The sequence below is a fragment of the Hemitrygon akajei genome, chromosome 13, assembly GCF_048418815.1.
Source record: "Hemitrygon akajei chromosome 13, sHemAka1.3, whole genome shotgun sequence".
Lineage (NCBI taxonomy): Eukaryota > Metazoa > Chordata > Chondrichthyes > Myliobatiformes > Dasyatidae > Hemitrygon > Hemitrygon akajei.
The window spans coordinates 2,316,117-2,334,449 of NC_133136.1; the positions used below are offsets into that span (position 1 = coordinate 2,316,117).

The following is an 18,333-nucleotide window of genomic DNA, read 5'->3' on the forward strand; positions in this document are numbered from 1 at the left end:
GAGAGGGAGGGTGAGAGAGAGGGAGGGTGAGAGAGAGGGAGGGTGAGAGAGAGAAAGGGAGAGAGAGAGAGGGTGAGAGAGAGAGAGGGTGAGAGAGAGAGAGGGTGAGAGAGAGAGAGGGTGAGAGAGAGAGGGTGAGAGAGAGAGGGTGAGAGAGAGAGGGTGAGAGAGAGAGGGTGAGAGAGAGGGTGAGAGAGAGGGTGAGAGAGAGGGTGAGAGAGAGGGTGAGAGAGAGGGAGGGTGAGAGAGAGGGAGGGTGAGAGAGAGGGAGAGGGTGTGAGAGAGAGGGTGTGAGAGAGAGGGGGTGAGAGAGAGAGGGTGAGAGAGAGAGGGTGAGAGAAGGAGAGAGGGAGAGTGAGAGAGAGAGAGGGTGAGAGAGAGGGAGGGTGAGAGAGAGGGAGGGTGAGAGAGAGGGAGGGTGAGAGAGAGGGAGGGTGAGAGAGAGGGAGGGTGAGAGAGAGGGAGGGTGAGAGGGGGAGGGTGAGAGAGGGAGGGTGAGAGAGGGAGGGTGAGAGAGGGAGGGTGAGAGGGTGTGAGAGAGAGGGTGAGAGGGTGTGAGAGAGAGGGTGAGAGGGTGTGAGAGAGAGAGGGTGAGAGAGAGAGAGGGTGAGAGAGAGGGAGGGTGAGAGAGAGGGAGGGTGAGAGAGAGGGAGGGTGAGAGAGAGGGAGGGTGAGAGAGAGGGAGGGTGTGAGAGAGGGTGAGAGAGAGGGAGGGTGAGAGAGGGAGGGTGAGAGAGAGGGAGGGTGAGAGAGAGGGAGGGTGAGAGAGGGAGGGTGAGAGAGAGAGGGTGAGAGAGGGAGGGTGAGAGAGGGAGGGTGAGAGAGGGAGGGTGAGAGAGGGAGGGTGAGAGGGTGTGAGAGAGAGTGAGACACAGAGAGAGAGGGTGAGACAGAGAGAGAGAGGGTGAGAGGGGGTGAGAGGGGTGAGAGAGAGGGTGAGAGAGAGGGTGAGAGAGAATGCACACCTGTGGTATGTCGAATGCCAGGTGAAACGCAAAGTCTTTGGAGTAAATGCAAATCTGTGTCTTTGCTATTGCTTTACTTGTGCTTGAGTGCTCGGTGATGGGTGCTGATGCTTTTTTTTTGCTGGTGGGGGGAAATGGTGGATGTTCACATCTATTATTTTACACTGGTATTCACATTAGGGAAGTTGATAGCAATCCAACTATCCTAAGGAAATCATGGCCTCAGCCAAGTTAACTAAAACAAAATAATAACAATGAATGAAAGAATGACACTAATCATCACAGACTTTTAGCATTAGAGAGCTTCCAGAACACAGCTTTAAACAGAGGAAGGGGACTATGAGAATATCTGGAGTTCTCAGTTTACAAACTGTGCCATTGCATAAGAAAACTGAGTGTATCACTTGATACTAAAGTGAAGGGGAAAACTCGTAAATTATAAACTGAAACAGCATACACAAATTGCTGGAGGAACTCAGAAAGTCAGGCAGCATGTATGAAAAGGAATAAATAATTGATGTTTTGGGCTGAAACCTTTCATCAGGACTGAAGAAGGGTCTCAGCCCAAACCATCGCCTATTTACTCTTCCCCATAGTGTTGCTTGGCCTGCTGGGATCCTCTAGCATTTTGTGTGTGTTGTTTTGGATTTCCAGCATCCGCAGATTTTCTCCTGTTTGTGAATTATAAACTCGTTACCTGCACGTCACATCCGTAAATTACATTTCTTAATATTTGTCAGGAAATTACGTTTGATATTTCCAACTAATCAAAGAACAAGTCCAAAGTCTACAGGTCTCTGGAGGGCCGTTCTGGGGTTAAAGGACTCTGTATGGTGGGTAGGAGGGAAGAACAGGGCTTGTTTTGCTGCTGTTGTTTCCTTTCTTGTTGTGTTCTGTGTTGTTCTGCCGAGCATTATGTGCATGCTATACTGGCGCTGGAAGTGTGGCGACACTTGCGGGCTGCCCTTGGCACACCTTTGCATATATTTATTCATTGAGATACAGCGCGAAGCAGGCCCGCCTGGCCTCTTGAGCTGCACTACCCAGCAACCCGATTAACCCCTGCTTAACCATGGGACAATTTACAACCTCCTAACTGGTACGTCTTTGGATTGTGGGAAGAAACTGGAGCACCTGAAGGAAACCCACAGGTTCTACCGGGAGGATTACAGACTCCTGACAGATAACATCGGAATTGAACTCCAAACTCAACAACCCCATCTGTAATAGCGTCACACTAATCTTTGCACTACCATGTTGATTGTTACTGCACACATTTCACTGTATGTTTCGTATACACGTGACAAATAAACCTGAATCCTGAATGGACTTGCAATGTAGAACTTAGCTGTAGTGTTAATCTTTACAAGGATAGACACAGGATCAGCTGTAGTGCTCTCTCCCCACTACTGAATAACAATTCTACTCATTAGCTCCACAGAACATTTGTACAGCACATGTAGTTATCATATTCAGTAGCAGTGATGACAGGGACAAAGGCAGGCCCAGGAGAAACAAGTTCAGTAACTGGGAACAAAGAACAGACAGCTGTTTAGAATAAAAGCAACAAGTACAATAGAAATCCCACTAACCTTTTATTGGTGGTTTCTTCAGTGTCAGAAGGATATATGCATCTTTTTTTCAGCGGAGGTTCTTCCTCCCCTTCCGAGGAGGAACTATCAAGTGTCAGATCTATGACCTCAACTTTTTTATTGCTACTTGGTTCACTGGTTGGTACAGCAGAACCAGTCTTGTTGGAGACTGTTGAACCTGCTGGAAGTTAAACAACTCGATTGCTACAAGGCCAATAAAAACAAACCTAAATTATTACAGATCTAAAATTGAAACTTTAATTTTAGATTTCTATGAAATCATCGTTGTAAATGATGCTTTTTGTTATGTTTGTACTGACCAAAATAAATTAATTTCATTCATTCATTAAATTCAACCCCCAGTCAGTACATTAGACACACTGTTTGCCTGATCTGTAAGTGGCATTAAGCAGCACACACCAGTCATCAAACTTTACAACTCCTCCCTCGGAGTGTCAGACACCCTGAGTCAATTTCCCTCGGGATCAATAAAGTATGTCTGTCTGTCTGTCTTGCACCAGTTTGTCCTTTAGGTGCTGCAGGACAACTCCTGCAGAATACAGTCAAAACTAACACAGCACTGGTTGGGTGATACACACAAAATGCTGGAGGAATTCAGCAAGTCAGGCAGCATTTATAGAGGAATAAACAGTTGATGTTTCAGGCCAAGACCTTTCATCAACTCAGGAAAGGAAGGGGGAAGATGTCAGAATAAGAAAAGGTGCAGTGGGGAAGAAGCACAAGCTAGAAGGTGTTAGGTGAGATTAGGATGGGAAGAAAAGGTGGTGCGGGGAGATGAATTAAGAAACTGGGATAAGTAGAAAAGGTAAAGGGCTGAAAGAAGGAGGAATTTGATAGGAGACCAGAGTGGACCATGGGAGAAAGGGAAGGAGGAGGGACATGGGGGAGATGATAAGCAGATGAGAAGAAGAGGTAAGAGGCCAGAATGGGGAACAGGAGAATAGTGGGGAATGGTTAGGTGATGGCAAGAAACTATTAGCATAGTTGAATCCAGAGTTGAAAACGAGTTGAAGGGTTTCAGCCGATGGGCTGAAGTATTATATTGGATGTGAAACATCATGATCTTTGTGACGAAAAACAAATAGAACCCAAAGTTCAAAGTAAATTTATTATCAAAATATGTACATAATCAGCACATACCACCCTAAGATTCACTTTCTTGTAGGCATTTACAAAAGAACAAAGCAATTCAATAGAATTTATGAAGAACTAACTTTGCTATGGATAGTCGCAAGCCCGGCTGTGAAAGGAAGGGGATCAGGCATGAGGCAAGCAACCCTATCCCGTAAAAACCCAGTGCTATAGAAATGCCAAAAGAAACTCCAAAGACCTCATCCCTGGAAGAGGAAGGTACACCAAGATGGGCTACACCTGGGGACAACTTGAAAGACTGGTCCAGGACAGAGGACTCTGGTGAGCTGCTGTCGGCAGCCTACGTCCTACGATGGAGCTTAAGAAGAAGATGATAAATAACAAAGACTGACAATCTATTTGCAAAAGATGACAAATCATCCAAATAACAAAAAAAGTTTGTAGAGTCCTTGAAAATGAGTCTGCAGGTTGTAGAGTCAGTTCAGAGTTGAGGTGAGTGAAGTTATCCACGCTGGTTCAGTAGTCTGGTAGCTGGACCTGAGCTTGGTATCAAAACAAAAACAAAAGCTGTAAAACAATCAGCAAGAAGAGTGCATAGTCCTTGAGGATGAAAGGACAGCAAGAGTTATCAAATATGTGGCAACAGAAAGGATAATGAATTTGAAGCTGGAAACACAAAATAGATTTTTCAATTCTTCCCTATTCGCCTTCACACTTGCTAGTCTACCAAAATTGGGTGGCAGGGTGGAGATATGTCTCTACCAAAGGAGGTGTAAGGGACTCCTTCCCTCTGCTAGCTTGCAGGGCAACCTTGGACAAGGTGTTCCACCTGCTTAGACCACCCCCCCAAAAATCAGGATCACATGAAGCCATGAGAGCAGGTACAATAGAATTTCACATCCTGCTCATGCAATCACTGACACAACCAGGTAAACAATCTCTGAAGAGTATTAATAATGGCTAGGGTCACCTGTCTTGTAAAGACACCGTACAGAAGATGACAATGGCAAACCTGTAGAAAGTTGTGCCAAGAATAATCATAGTCAAAGACCATGACCAGCCGCGCCATAATGATAATGATGATGATGATGAAGAGTTTACTAAGGGATAAAAATTTAAAACTCTTCTGTTTAATATTCTATATTCTATTTGGAAAATGGAGGACTATGTAGGAGGGAATGGTTAGATTGATTTTGGAATAGGTTAAAAGACTGTCACCACATGGGCCAAAAGGCCTTTACTGTGGTGTAATGTGCTATGTTCTATATACTGTTAAATTTCGCCTGACTAGGCCCACAAGTTGTTCCTCCAACACTGGCCATTTCTGTGAATTCCTCCTCCTACAAGTGCCCGTGCATTGATCCACATGGCCGGTTTCCTTTCAATTTATTGAAGGGCTTAGTAACTTTCTACCACTGGAAAAAGCCTAACCAAAGAGGAGGTTGAACATTTGACTTAGAGGTCATGTTAATTTGGAGAAGTAACTTGTAGAAATAATTGATAGAAAATAGTCCTGTTCCAGCATACCCAATCACACATATTATGAAAAAACTTTTAGATTATACTTGAAAAATTACAGCTTCCACCATATTGCAAATAAGCATATTAATGATAACTGCTCATCAGAACATGATCTTTAGCTTCAGACAGAATCCCAGATGACACCAATGGATAGATGGAAGAGAGAAAACTACCAAGGGAGAAAAATGGATGAAGCCCACCCCCAATTCAGTGGTGCTAGAATGCTTGTGAACCCTGTAGAATTTTCTCAGTTTCTGCATAAATATGACTTAAAATGTGATCAGATCTTCATGTGTCCTAGACCTACATAGAGAACCCAATTAAATAGATAACACAAAAAAATTATATTTTAACAAAGCTATAAAAATTTATTTACATCACAAATACACAAGGTACAAACATTCAGTGCTGCCTCTGCCAACAATGTTCTGTGGACAGGTGAAAAAAAAGTGGAACTTTTTGGTAGAACTGCACATTGCTATGACTGGAAGAAAAAGGGCACTGCACACCAACACCAAAACCTCATCCTAACTGTGAAGCATGGTGGGAGGAGAATCATGGTTTGGGGCTGCTTTGCTGCCTCAGGGCCTGAACAGCTTGGAATCGATGAGGGAACAATGAATTCAAAATTATATCAAGACATTTTACAGGAGAATGTCTGGATAGCAGTCCATCATCTGAAGCTTAATAGAAGTTGGATGATGCAACAAGACAATGACAGATAAGAGTAAATCAACAATAGAATGACTTTAAAAGAAAATTTGTGTTTTAGAATGGCCAAGTCAAAGTCCTGACCATAATCTGAAAGAAATGTTGTGGAAGGGCCTGAAGCAAATTGTTCATGCAAGGAAGCCCACCAACATTCCAGAGATGAAGCAGTTTTGTACAGAGGAATGACCTAAAATTCCTCCAAGCCGATGAACAGGACTGATCAACAGTTGCTGGAAATGTTTGGTTGAAGTACAAGGGGGTCACACCAGTTACTGAAAACAAAGGTTCACATACATTTTCCAACAAATACATGTACTATTCGATAATTTTGCTCAATAAATAATCAAACAAGTATAATGTTTTCTGTGTTATTTATTTAGTTTTAGGATCTATGTGAAGATCTGCTCATATTTTAGGTCATATTTATGAAGAAATAGAGAAAATCCCACAGGGTTCACAAACTTGCTAGCACCACTGTACATTGCCTCAGCCCATAACTAGTGCTTACCAAAGTAATATAGACACGACTGAAACCATCAGCTCAGAATAGGGCTCAAATAGAGACACGACTGAAACCATCAACTCAGAACTAGTGCTCAAAGTAATATATACCCTACTGAAACCATCAGCTCAGAATAGGGCTCAAGTACAGACACTACTGAAACTATCAGCTCAGAACTAGTACTCAAATATAGACACTACTGAAACCATCAGCTTAGAACTAGTGCTCAGCAAATTTAAATAGATACTAAAACGTACAGAAAGAGAATTAGGCTACTCAGGCAATCAAATCTGCTCAATATTCCATCATGGCTGATATATTATCCCTCTCAACTCCATTCTCCTCCCTTCTTCCCTGTAATCTTTGATCTCCTTACAAATCAAGAACTGATCAACCTCCGTCTTAAGTACACACAATAACTTGTCTCCACAGACGTCTGTGGCAATGAATTCTATCGATTCACCATCCTCTGCTAAAGAAATTTCTCACTGTTTTTCCCTAAAGGGATGTTCCCCTTTTCTGAGGCTGTACCCTCTGGTCCTAGACTCCCCCACTACAGGAAACATCAACTCCACAACCACTCAATAGGTTTTAATAGGTACATTTAATGTCAGAGAAATGTATACAATAAACATCCTAAAATTCTTTTTCTTCACAAACATCCACGAAAACAGAGGAGTGCCGCAAAGAACCCTATCTAAGCCTCTCTATATTTGATTTGTTTCAGCGAGAATCCCCCCCCTCAAACTGGTGAACTCCAGTGAGTACAAACCGACAGCCATCAAACCCTCCTCATACATTAACCCTTATACTGTATTCCCAGGTTCACTCTCATGAACACGAGAAAATCTGCAGTTGCTAGAAATCCAAAGCTATACACACAAAATGCTGGAGAACCCAGCAGGCCAGGCAGTATGCTAGCTAGTATGGGATAGGGGGAATTATACTATTAGGCAGGAACTTGGGAGCAGATGTTCTCAGGGAATTGCATGGCAGAAGTGTGGCAAATGTTCAGAGAACATTTGCATGGATTTCTGCGTACGAATGCTGCATTGAGGCAGGGAAAGGACCACGGTAACAAAGGATATAGAAAATCTAGTTAAGAAGAAAAGCTTACGAAAGGTTCAAGCTTAGAGGTTAGAGCTCTAGAAAATTACAAGGTTTCCAGGAAGGAGTTTAAGAATGGAATTAGGAGAGACAGAAGGAGCCATGAGAAGGCCTTAGTGAGCAGGATTAACGAAAACCCCAGGGAATTCTACATATATGTGAAGAGCAGAAAGATGAGCCATGTGAAAATAGGACCAAGCAGGTGCAATAGTGTAAACACGTGCATGGAGTCAGAGGAGGTAACAGAGGTACTTAATGAATACTTTGCTTCAATATTCAGCAGGGAAAAAGACCTTGGCAATTGTGGGGACGATTTACAATTGACTGAAATGCCTGAACATATAGACATCAAGAAAGAGGATGTGCTGGAACTTTTGAAAAGCATCAAGTTAGATAAGTCTCTGAGACCAGATGAGCTATACCTCCAGGCTACTGTGAGAAGTGAGGGAGGACATTGCTGAACCTCTTGCGACGATCTTTGCATCATCAATCAGGATGGGAGAAGTATTGGAGGATTGGAGCGCTGCAAATGTTGTTCCCTTGTTCAAGAAAGGGTGTGGAGATAACCCAGGAAATTATAGACCAGTGAGTCTGACTTCAGTTGTGGGCAAGTTATTGGAGAAGATCCTGAGAGGCAGGATTCATGAGCATTTGAAGAGACATAATCTGATTGGGAATACTCAGCAAAGCTTTGTCAAGGGCAGGTCGTGCCTTACTAGTTTGATTGAATTCTTTTGAAGATCTTACAAAATATATTGATGAAGGTAGAGCAATTATTGTAGTGTATATGGATTTCAGTAAGGCATTTGATAAGGTTCCCCATGCAAGACTCCTTCAGAAAGAAAGAAGGTATGGGATCCAGAATTGGCTTGCCCACAGAAGGCAAAGGGTGGCTGTAGATGATTTGTATTCTACATGGAGGTTGATGACCAGTGGTGTTCCACAGGGATCTGTTCTGGGATCTCTCCTCTTTGTGATTTTTATAAGTGACCTGGATGAGGAAGTGGAAGGGTGGGTTAGTAAATATGCTGATGACACAAAGGTTGGGGGTGTGGTAGATAGTCTGGATGGTTGTCAGAGGTTACAGCGGGACACTGACAGGATGCAGAACTGGGCTGAGAAGTGGCAGATGGAGTTCAACCCAGATAAGTGTGAGGTGGTTCATTTTGGGAGGTGAAATTTGAAAGCAGAATATAATATTAATGGTAAGACTCTTGGCAGTGTGGAGGATCTGAGAGATTTTGGGGTCTGTCCATAAGACACTCAAAGCTGCTGCGCAGGTTGACAGTGTTGTTAAGGCAGTGTATGGTGTGTTCACATTCATCAACTGCGGGATTGAGTTCAAGAGCTGTGAGGTAATGTTACAGCTATATAAGAAATTGGTCAGACCCCACTTGGAATACTTTGTTCAGTTCTGGTCACCTCACTACAGGAAGGATGTGGATACTATAGAGAGTGCAGAGGAGATTTACAAGGATGTTGCCTGGATTAGAGGGCACACCTTATGAGAATACATTGAGTGAACTTAGCCTTTTTGCCTTGGAGCGACAGAGGATGAGAGGTGACCTGATAGAGCTGTATAAAATGATGAGGGACATTGATCGTGTGGATAACTTTTACCCAGGGCTGAAATGGCTAACACAAGGGGGCACAGTTTTAAGGTGCTTGAAAATACGTACTGAGGAGATTTCAGGGGTAAGTTTATCACACAGAGAGTGGTGGGTGTGTGGAATGCACTGCTGGTGGTGGTGATGGAAGTGGATACAATAGGGTCTTTTAAGAGCCTCTTAGATAGGTACATGGAGCTTAGAAAAGTAGGGGGCTATGCACTAGGGAAATTCTAGGCAATTTTTAGAGTAGGTCTCATGGTCAGCACAACATTGTGGGCCGAAGGGCTTGTAATATGCTGTAGATTTCCATGTTCTATGTTCTACGTGTTCTATCCTGGTGCTGCCTGGCTTGCTGAGTTCCTCCAGCATTTTGCGTGTGTTGTTTATTCTCATGAACCTCATCTGGATTCTCTGCAATGCCCGCAGATCCTTTCTTAGTTAAGGGGCCACATACACAAATACTCATGAACAGCCTGATAAAAAACCTTACATCTTTTCATCTGTATTATAATCTATCAAATTACAGAAAAATTGCATTTTTTTAAACAAGGAAAGCATCTTTAAGTCCAAGAATTTATACCTACATGCAAGTTCAACTTTTGTACATTGTGAGTTGGATAGTTTCAAAGATTCCTTCTTGGGCCTCATTGGATACCAAGAGCCATCTTCTTGAAACTTAATCTCATCTACATCAGTACAAGAATTCAGGATTTCCATAAACAATCTGAAAGAAAATACAAAGTTATCTTAATGTCAAAAGTAATACAAGTATTATCAACCAAAACTCCTATATATAAAGTTGTCTTACAGAATCTGTAGCTAGTTGCACCATCGTCTGGTATGGAAGGCCAAGTACACAGGATTAGAGAAAGCTGCAGAAAGTTGTAAACTAAGCCTACGTCCACACTAGACCGAATAAATCCGTAACCGAATCTTTTTCTCTTCATTTTGACCCTCCGTCCACACAGAAACAGCGTTTTCCTCCCCCGAAAATGAAGCTTTTCTAAAATGCCCTCCAGAGTGTGTAAATTTGAAAACGCCAATTGTGCAGACTAGTGTGGACGGGGTAACTGGGAATTTTTAGAAACGCTGTCATGATGTGCCGGAACAGACGGTGGCGGCAGCACGGCATTTCATTGTTTTCTTGAATGCAACCTAATAATTTCAGAACAGACGGCAACGGGACTGAAGCCAGAAGAGTTAGAAATGTACTCACCAAATACTTTGACCCATAACTTACTGAATAAATAAGTATACTCACTTTGCCCTGTTTTCTGTCCTTGCTTGTATGAAGGTGGTTTACCTATTTATGCAAGAACTTCTCTGACAATAGATGTGCAACATCCTAATGTAACATTGTATGGAAATACAAGGTAGCACTGATGCAGACATGTTTTATACATTTATACATTTTAACACTGTGTATCAGACAGAGTGGTCAGCAGCACTGGGAATCCACAGGGACTGTCCTGTCTCCCTTCCTCTTCACCATCTACACCTCAGACTTCAACTACAACACAGAGTCTTGCCATCTTCAGAAGTTTTCTAATGACTCTGCCATAGTTGGATGCATCAGCAAGGGCGATGAGGCTGAGTACAGGGCTTACGGTGGGAAACTTTGTCACATGGTGCGAGCAGAATCATCTGCAGCTTAATGTGAAAAAGACTAAGGAGCTGGTGGTGGACCTGAGGAGGGCTAAGGTACCGGTGACCCCTGTTTCCATCCAAGGGGTCAGTGTGGACATAGTGGAGGATTACAGATACCTGGGGATACAAATGGACAATAAATTGGACTGGTCAAAGAACACTGAGGCTGTCTACAAGAAGGGTCAAAGCCATCTCTATTTCCTGAGGAGACTGAGGTCCTTTAACATCTGCCGGACGATGCCGAGGATGTTCTACGAGGCTGTGGTGGCCAGTGCTATCAGGTTTGCTGTTGTGTGCTGGGGCAGCAGGCTGAGGGTAGCAGACACCAACAGAATCAACAAACTCATTCGTAAGGCCAGTGATGTTGTGGGTGTGGAACTGGACTCTCTGACGGTGGTGTCTGTAAGGAGGATGCTGTCCAAGTTGCATGCCATCTTGGACAATGACTCCCATCCACTCCATAATGTACTGGTTAGGCACAGGAGTACATTCAGCCAGAGACTCATTCCACCGAGATGTAACACTGAGCGTCATAGGAAGTCATTCCTACCTGTGGCCATCAAACTTTACAACTCCTCCCTCGGAGTGTCAGACACCCTGAGCCAATAGGCTGGTCCTGGACTATTTCCACTTGGCATGATTAACTTATTTTTATTTAATTATTTATGGTTTTATATTGCTATATTTCTTCACTATTCTTGGTTAGTGCGGCTGTAACGAAACCCAATTTCCCTCGGGATCAATAAAGTATGTCTGTCTGTCTGTTAACAAGGTGCTTTATTAATGCAACAGAGTTAGTCAGTTTTTCAATGTTCATCGTCAGCCAGGTCATACTGTCCGTGAACTCTCTGTCAGTTGCCTCCATACACTCCAGTACTTGTTTTTTTTTAAGTTTTAAGTCCTCCTGTGCGAGTGCCAACAGCTGTCCATCATTTGGCAATTTCATTTTAAGTTTTTCTAGTCTGGAACTGCAAAAACACGCACTTTCACAGCGAGATTCAACACCAAACATGTCGCTTGTTTTCTGTAGATGTGTCCTGCGCATGCCCAGTAGGAGGAGATTCGCCCAAATACCCGTTTTAATGTGGACAAAGTTATTTTCAAAAACGCTTGGTGGGGACGCCTATTGTTTTTACTCGAAACCGGCGTTTTCAAAATTATCCGGTCTAGTATGGACGTATCCTCAGCCAGCACCATCACTGGCACTAGCTCCAAAGATTTATTTGTGCATGAACTATTTTATTAAAAGTGGCGCCTTTTTCTTTTCATTTTATATTCTGTTTCTCTGTTAACCCTTTAGCCAAAGTCAGAGTTATAAAGTGTAATCATTTAATCGCATATGTGTACTGTCTGATATTTTACGTTGTGGGTTTGTACTGGAGTGTATTACACAGCATCCATACAAATGTGATTATGCCGTTTGGAGGGGCAGACAGCAGCTTTCCCTAGACGAACGTGAGTTAATCAAGCATGAGTGTTACATTTGTGGGGCCCTCATCCGGGTTTGAATTCTGTAGATGCTGTGTTATCACTCTGTTTAAAGTACAGTTGTGATGGCAACAGCCACTTTCAGCGATGGTGTGCAGCTGCAGGGGTGCCAGTGAGCAATGCGTGCCTGTTGAGGGGGGCAGAGACTAATGCATCGGATGAAGTGATACTCCAAGGTTTGAGTACAGTTAAAGCTGTTGGCAAAGTGGAAATTGGATTGCGAAACTTTGATTTTGAGACGGGCACAGGCCTAATGTTGGTGAAGACAAACAAAGACTTGTGAGGAGTTGCTGGAGAGGATCGGCATCCTAGGGGAGGCGGGACCATGATGTCTGTAAACTGTCGGGGAGGGAGTGGCTGGAGCTTAGCGAGCTGGGTTGCCAGCAGAGGAGGGAGAAGATCTTAGGGAACGAATTCCTTCGGTACTGAAGGATGAAGTGGTCAGATTTGGAAAATTTGGTTAGTTCCCGCCCCTTAGCAAAAGGCGAGAGTTCCGAGTTGGCATCTGCCATTACCTCCCTGGCGAGAAAGGAAGAGGGACCCCGCAAGAGAATAAGAATTTTCTCTGGGATAACACCCACCCTCGAAGGTGAAGAGGATTATGAAACCTGGATAGAGCAAATGACGCAGTTGTTAAGTGAGTGGCAGTGCTCGGATGACGAAAAGCGACAGTGATTGGTTGAAAGTCTGCGAAGAGTGGCGGCTGGGGTAGTGCACAGTGTGAAGGATAACCAGCCCGCTGTCACTCTGAATGACTATCTGGAAGCCTTGGAAAGTGCTTTTGGGTTGACCAGGAGCTAACTGAGAGCTCCTCGGGGAGTTTCAAAACATGCGCCAAGAGCAGGGAGAGAAGCTCTCCGTGTACTTTTTTCGGCTAGAGATGGCATGGGGGGGGGGTCATTCAGGCAGAGGAGGTGGATCAGTTAAAATGGATCAAGGTGACTAGAGGTGCCCAGGCTGAGAACAAAATTGCTTGGAGTCTCTGGTAGTCCTATAAAACGCGCCCTCTTCCGACGTTCTTTCAGATGATCAGAGATGTGAGGGGGGAAGAAAATGCGTTGAGGTCGCGGGAGGACTCTGTCAGTAGGGTGATATTGATAAAGGAGGCAGTGGCTGAGCTGAGAACTGAGGGGTCGGTAGGCAGGAACCCCCCCCCAGGGGACAGACAGTGCAGAGGGCTGCGAGCGGCGGGGTCCACGAGAAGAGGGGTGGCCGGTAGCGTGTGATATAACTGTGGGAAAGAGGAACACTTTCCGAGAGAATGTGAGCGGCAAGGGGGTGTGCTATAACTGTGGGGAAGAGGGCCATTTCCGGTGGGAATGTGAGCGGCAGGGAGCCCCTCGGAGGGTGAGTCCCCGGGTATCCAAGCAGGGAGAGGTGTCGGGAAACTTAGAGGAGACCCAGTGAGGGAACGGCCTGGTGTCTCTGGGGGAACACGTTCCCAGCAATGTACCAAGGGACCCTCAAAAGCAAAAGACCTGAATCCTGAAGGATTAGTGGGACACCACTCCAGTGTGTCACTACAGATAGAGGGGATCTATGCTAAAGCCATACTTGACACCAGGTCACAGGTCAAGTTACTATACCGTTCGTTTTACAACCAGTACTTAAAGCATTTGTCCTCAACCCCATTCAGTACGCTAGAGATTTGGGGCGTCAGTGCTGGTGATTATCTATATGATGGGTATTTGTCAGTGAGACTGGAGTTTTCAGAAGCCAATTTAGGAGTGTCCGAAGTTCTGGAGATGTTAGTGCTGGTTTGTCCGGACCCGGTTGAGACAGAGGATGCTTCAATTCTGGTGGGGACCAACACCCCTGTGGTGCGGAGGCTTATGGGGGCCTGCCAGGAGAGGGCGGGTGAGAACTTCTTGGAGACCCGGGCCGTGCACCCAGCGTTTCATGCTGCTTTTGAGGAAGTGCGGCACCACACTGGGCCAGGTACCAAATTTAAACAAGGGACTGTGTGGTGCACCCAGTCGAAACCTAAGGTAATAAGGCCAGGGAAGTAGCGAGAGTGATGGGAAACCCCAGATTTCCCGGAGTGCCTGATGGCAAGGCCTTTTTAGTGGACGGCCCAGAAGACCTTGAGGGGGAGACACAATTTCTGGCTGGGGCGTTGTGAGGCCCGGGATGCAGAGGCCCTCAGTGGTACAGGCGAGCAGGATTGCTGTGACTGTCAGGAACACTTCGAAGAGAGAAATCACCTTTAAGAGAGGGATGCTGCTGGTGCATTTGTTCCCGGTGACTGTAATGTCCAGCACCCCAATGAGGCCTGCTGGGGGGAGACGGTTAGAAAAGAGAGGAAAGCTGACTGCTGAGGCCTTTAACTTTGGGGACTCTCCTGTGCCACCAGGTTGGAAGCAAAGGCTAGTGGAGAAGATGTTGAAGCTGGAAAATGTTTTTTGCCTTGGCGAGTTTGATGTGGGTTGTTTCAGGAGCACTCGCCATACCATCCGAGTGACTGAGGACACCCCGTTTAGAGAGAGGTCGCAGCAACTGGCCCGTGGATGCGGAAGATGTGCGCCAGCACCTGCGTAAGTTGAAGGAAGCTGGGATCACCGCTGAATCCCGGAGCCCTTATGCGTCCCTAATAGTAGTGGCCTGGAAGAAGAGCGGATAAATACATGGATGGGAGGGGTAATGGAGGGCTATGGTGCAGGTTGATGAGACTAGACAGATAAATAGTTCTGCAAAGACTAGAAGGGCCAAAGGGCCTGTTTCTGTGCTGTAGTGTTCTATGACTCTACAACTCTATAATCACAAGATTCTTCAGGGGCTAAAAAGCTTAAGCACACGCACCAAATGCTGAAGGTACTCAAAATCAAGCAGCATCCATGGAGGGGAATAAACAATTGATATTTCGGGCCAAGTCCTGATGAAGATTCTCAGCCAAAATACCGACTGTTTATTCACCTCCCTAGAGGAGAATAAACAGATTATTTTGCAGAGTGCAATTACTGTTGTGTCTCAGAAACTATTGGATTAAGTGATCTCTTTAAAATTCTCATGTTTCATTTTTCTGATCTATGTTTACTCAAAGAAAAACAAAAACTAGAAGATACCATTTGTTAAACACAAAATGTAACAGTAAAACTAAATTGTTGCCAATGTTTACAACATACCCATCTATTATTAAACTCTCATAGGATGCCTTCTTATCACAGACTGGACAAATCCATGTGGGCTTCTTTTCATTCATTTGAAGGTAGAGTGCAGCATCAAAGCACTGTAGATGTGTACAAGTGACAGCACGGCAAGGGACCGTCAGACGCATCTTCCCCAACTATAAAAATCAAAAGCCAAACATTAAACTTCATAAAACTAACTCAAATCAATATGCACACTAATTTTGTGAAATTAAAAAATCACAAGTTCAGTTTAACGGTAAAATGTGTACATTCTCATTTTGACAACTAGTTGATGCAGAATATTGGAGTAAATAAAAATAAAGAGATCAGCATTATTTGTTGCATGTACATTGAGACACCAAAGCAAACAGTGAAATGCGTCATTTGTGTCAACGACCAACAGTCTGAGGAATATCTTGGGCTGGGCAGCCCACAGGCATCTCCAAGCTTCCAATGCCAACATAGCATGTCCACAACTTACTAACCCTAACCTATACATCTGTGCAATGTTCAAGGGGGTATCTAATCAAGCGGCCACCAAGTGTATTTCTGCATGTTCAGTGTCTTATGCCGCTGTAGCCCTCCACTTCAAAGTTCAACGTGTTGTGCATTCAGAGATACTCCTCTGCACACCACTGTTGTAACACGTGGTTATTGAGATACTGTCATCTTCCTGTCAGCATGAACTGGTCTGGCTGTTCTCCTCTGACCTCTCTCATTAACAAGGTGCCAACAAAACTGCCACTCACTGGATGTTTTTTGTTTATTGCACCATTCTCTGTAAACTCTAGAAACTGCTGGTGTGAAAATTCCAGGAGATCAGTTTCTGAGATGGTCACACTAACCCATCTGGCACCAACAGTCATTCTGCAGTCAAAGTCACTTAGATCACAGTTCTTCCCAATTCTGAAGTTTAGCGTCTTGACCATGTCTGCCTGCTTTCATGCACTGAGTTGCTTCCACATGATTGGCTGATTAGGTATTTGTATAATGAGCAGGTATACAGATGTACTTAATGAAGTCGCTACTGGGTGTAAATTTAGACAGATTGATGATGCTCAGTAGTTCAGGCAGCAACTTTAGAGAGAAAAGGGTAGTTAACATTTCAGATTGAGCCCTTTCATCTGGACTCAAAGAATAGAGGGGAAATGGCCGGCTCTTATACCTGTTATCTCCCCTCTACTCTCAGTCTAGTTGAAAAATCCTGACCCAAAACTGACTGTCAATTTCCCTCTAGGACCTGCTGAGTTCTCTCTGCAGCCTGATTTCTCCTTGTCACACTTTGATGTTATGTTCTATTACTGGTACCTAAAACAGGATCTTCAGAAGGCTGCTGCCCATTCAGACATAACATCTCTTTAATATCTGTCCAGTTTATTCCCACTGATATTGCCAATTCAGAGCTTTATAAAGAAAGCTTCACTTTAAAGATCTCAAGAGAATCTTTTTTCAAAAAACTTGAAACTCATTAACTTTCAAGATATTTTTGGTAGTCTAGTTTTTTTTTGCTGGACTTTGCTGTGTCTGCCAGTGTGATGCTCTGAAATATTCTTTAACATCCTTTTACCGAAGGCAGCTAGCATGACATAATTACAGCACCAGCGATTTATGCTCAATTTTCACTGCTTTCTGTAAGGAGTTTGTACATTCTCCCTGTGACTGCGTGGGTTTCCTCCAGATGACCTGGTTCTCTCCCACATTCCAATAGCATGTGTGTTAGGGTTAGTAAGTTGTGGACAAGGTGATTTTGTGCTGGAAGCATGGCTACATTTGCAGGTTACCACCAGCTCATCCTCTGACAGTGTTGATCGTTGATGCAGACGACACATTTCAGACTCTGATTCACATTTATTTATTGCATGTACATAGAACATGCTTCTGCATCTACCACATGAGACAATAAAGCAATTAGGGTTATGCACCACCTAGCAACCCACATATTTAATCCTGTGGCTAATAAAGTGGCCAATGAGTATACATTTCACATGTTGCAGAAGGATAGTTCAGAATTTAAAACAAATATTGGATTAGTTTCAACTATCATTTCAATTGCATGTTACAAAGAAGAATACATGATTTATTCCACAGGAATACTTACCCGAGGGCATCTAGAGAAAAAGTACAGTAATTCCCACACCCTGATGAATGCTGATAAACCAGCAACTTACTGGACACATCAATGAGACTCTGAGACTTGTGGTTGCAATTTCACTATCAGGATCTGCAGTCAGCTTTTCTTTAACTGAAGAAAAATAAACAGTAACAATTATAACTGAGTTATTAATACCACTGGACAACAAAGATTTTGCTTCCTGAATACTTTTGGGTGTATCTTATTGATTTTGGGCTGCTGATCATGAAAATCACCTTGACATATCCCTACCACACACCCTTTTTTAAAAATAGTGTGTATTTGTTATTTTGGTCCATTATTTAAGTTAATTAAAATGTTGCCCAAAATGGAAGCTGCAAAGTTTTCCATCTTGTCCAGGCATGCCTGGGCAGGGCAGATGTTGCATGGCAGGACAGGGTTTAGAAAGGCTATAAAAGAACCATGCAGAGACATTGAGGTGTACATGTATATCGGCTTGTCATCATGTTGATGCATATGCTCTATGCGCATATTATGCGTACTCATTATAATAATTATATTTTCAGGAGTACTTGTGACAAGAAAATGTCTCAGCAATGTTGCAACAGCCTTGATACATTGCTATATTTGAGGCGAATATATGCTTAAATCTCAGAGACGGAGCATGACTCCTCTTATTAAGAAACCCTATGAGCTCTACTTTGGGTGTAAAATTGGCGACCAAGACAAAGCCTGTCCTCCTCACTTCTGTTGTGCAACATGTGCTGTCAACCTTAGAGCTTGAATCAGAGGTACTTGGAAGTCAATGCCGTTTGCTGTCTTGATGATATGGTGAGAGCAGAAGGATCATGTGATAG

At 43.8% G+C, this 18,333-nt stretch overlaps 1 protein-coding gene across 8 annotated transcripts in view; it reads right to left on the minus strand.

Moving 5' to 3' along the window:
• Positions 1-18,333, minus strand: part of pias2 (protein inhibitor of activated STAT, 2) — a 93,919-nt gene that overhangs the window by 16,632 nt on the left and 58,954 nt on the right. For 6 of the 8 annotated variants that reach the window (XM_073064032.1, XM_073064029.1, XM_073064028.1 and 3 more), the window contains 4 exons: positions 17,553-17,626; positions 15,379-15,539; positions 9,706-9,845; positions 2,558-2,738 (listed from right to left, as the gene is read on the minus strand). In XM_073064032.1, the coding sequence (XP_072920133.1) occupies positions 2,558-2,738; positions 9,706-9,845; positions 15,379-15,539; positions 17,553-17,626 (556 nt within the window). The other 2 variants (XM_073064026.1, XM_073064033.1) reach the window with 2 other exon arrangements.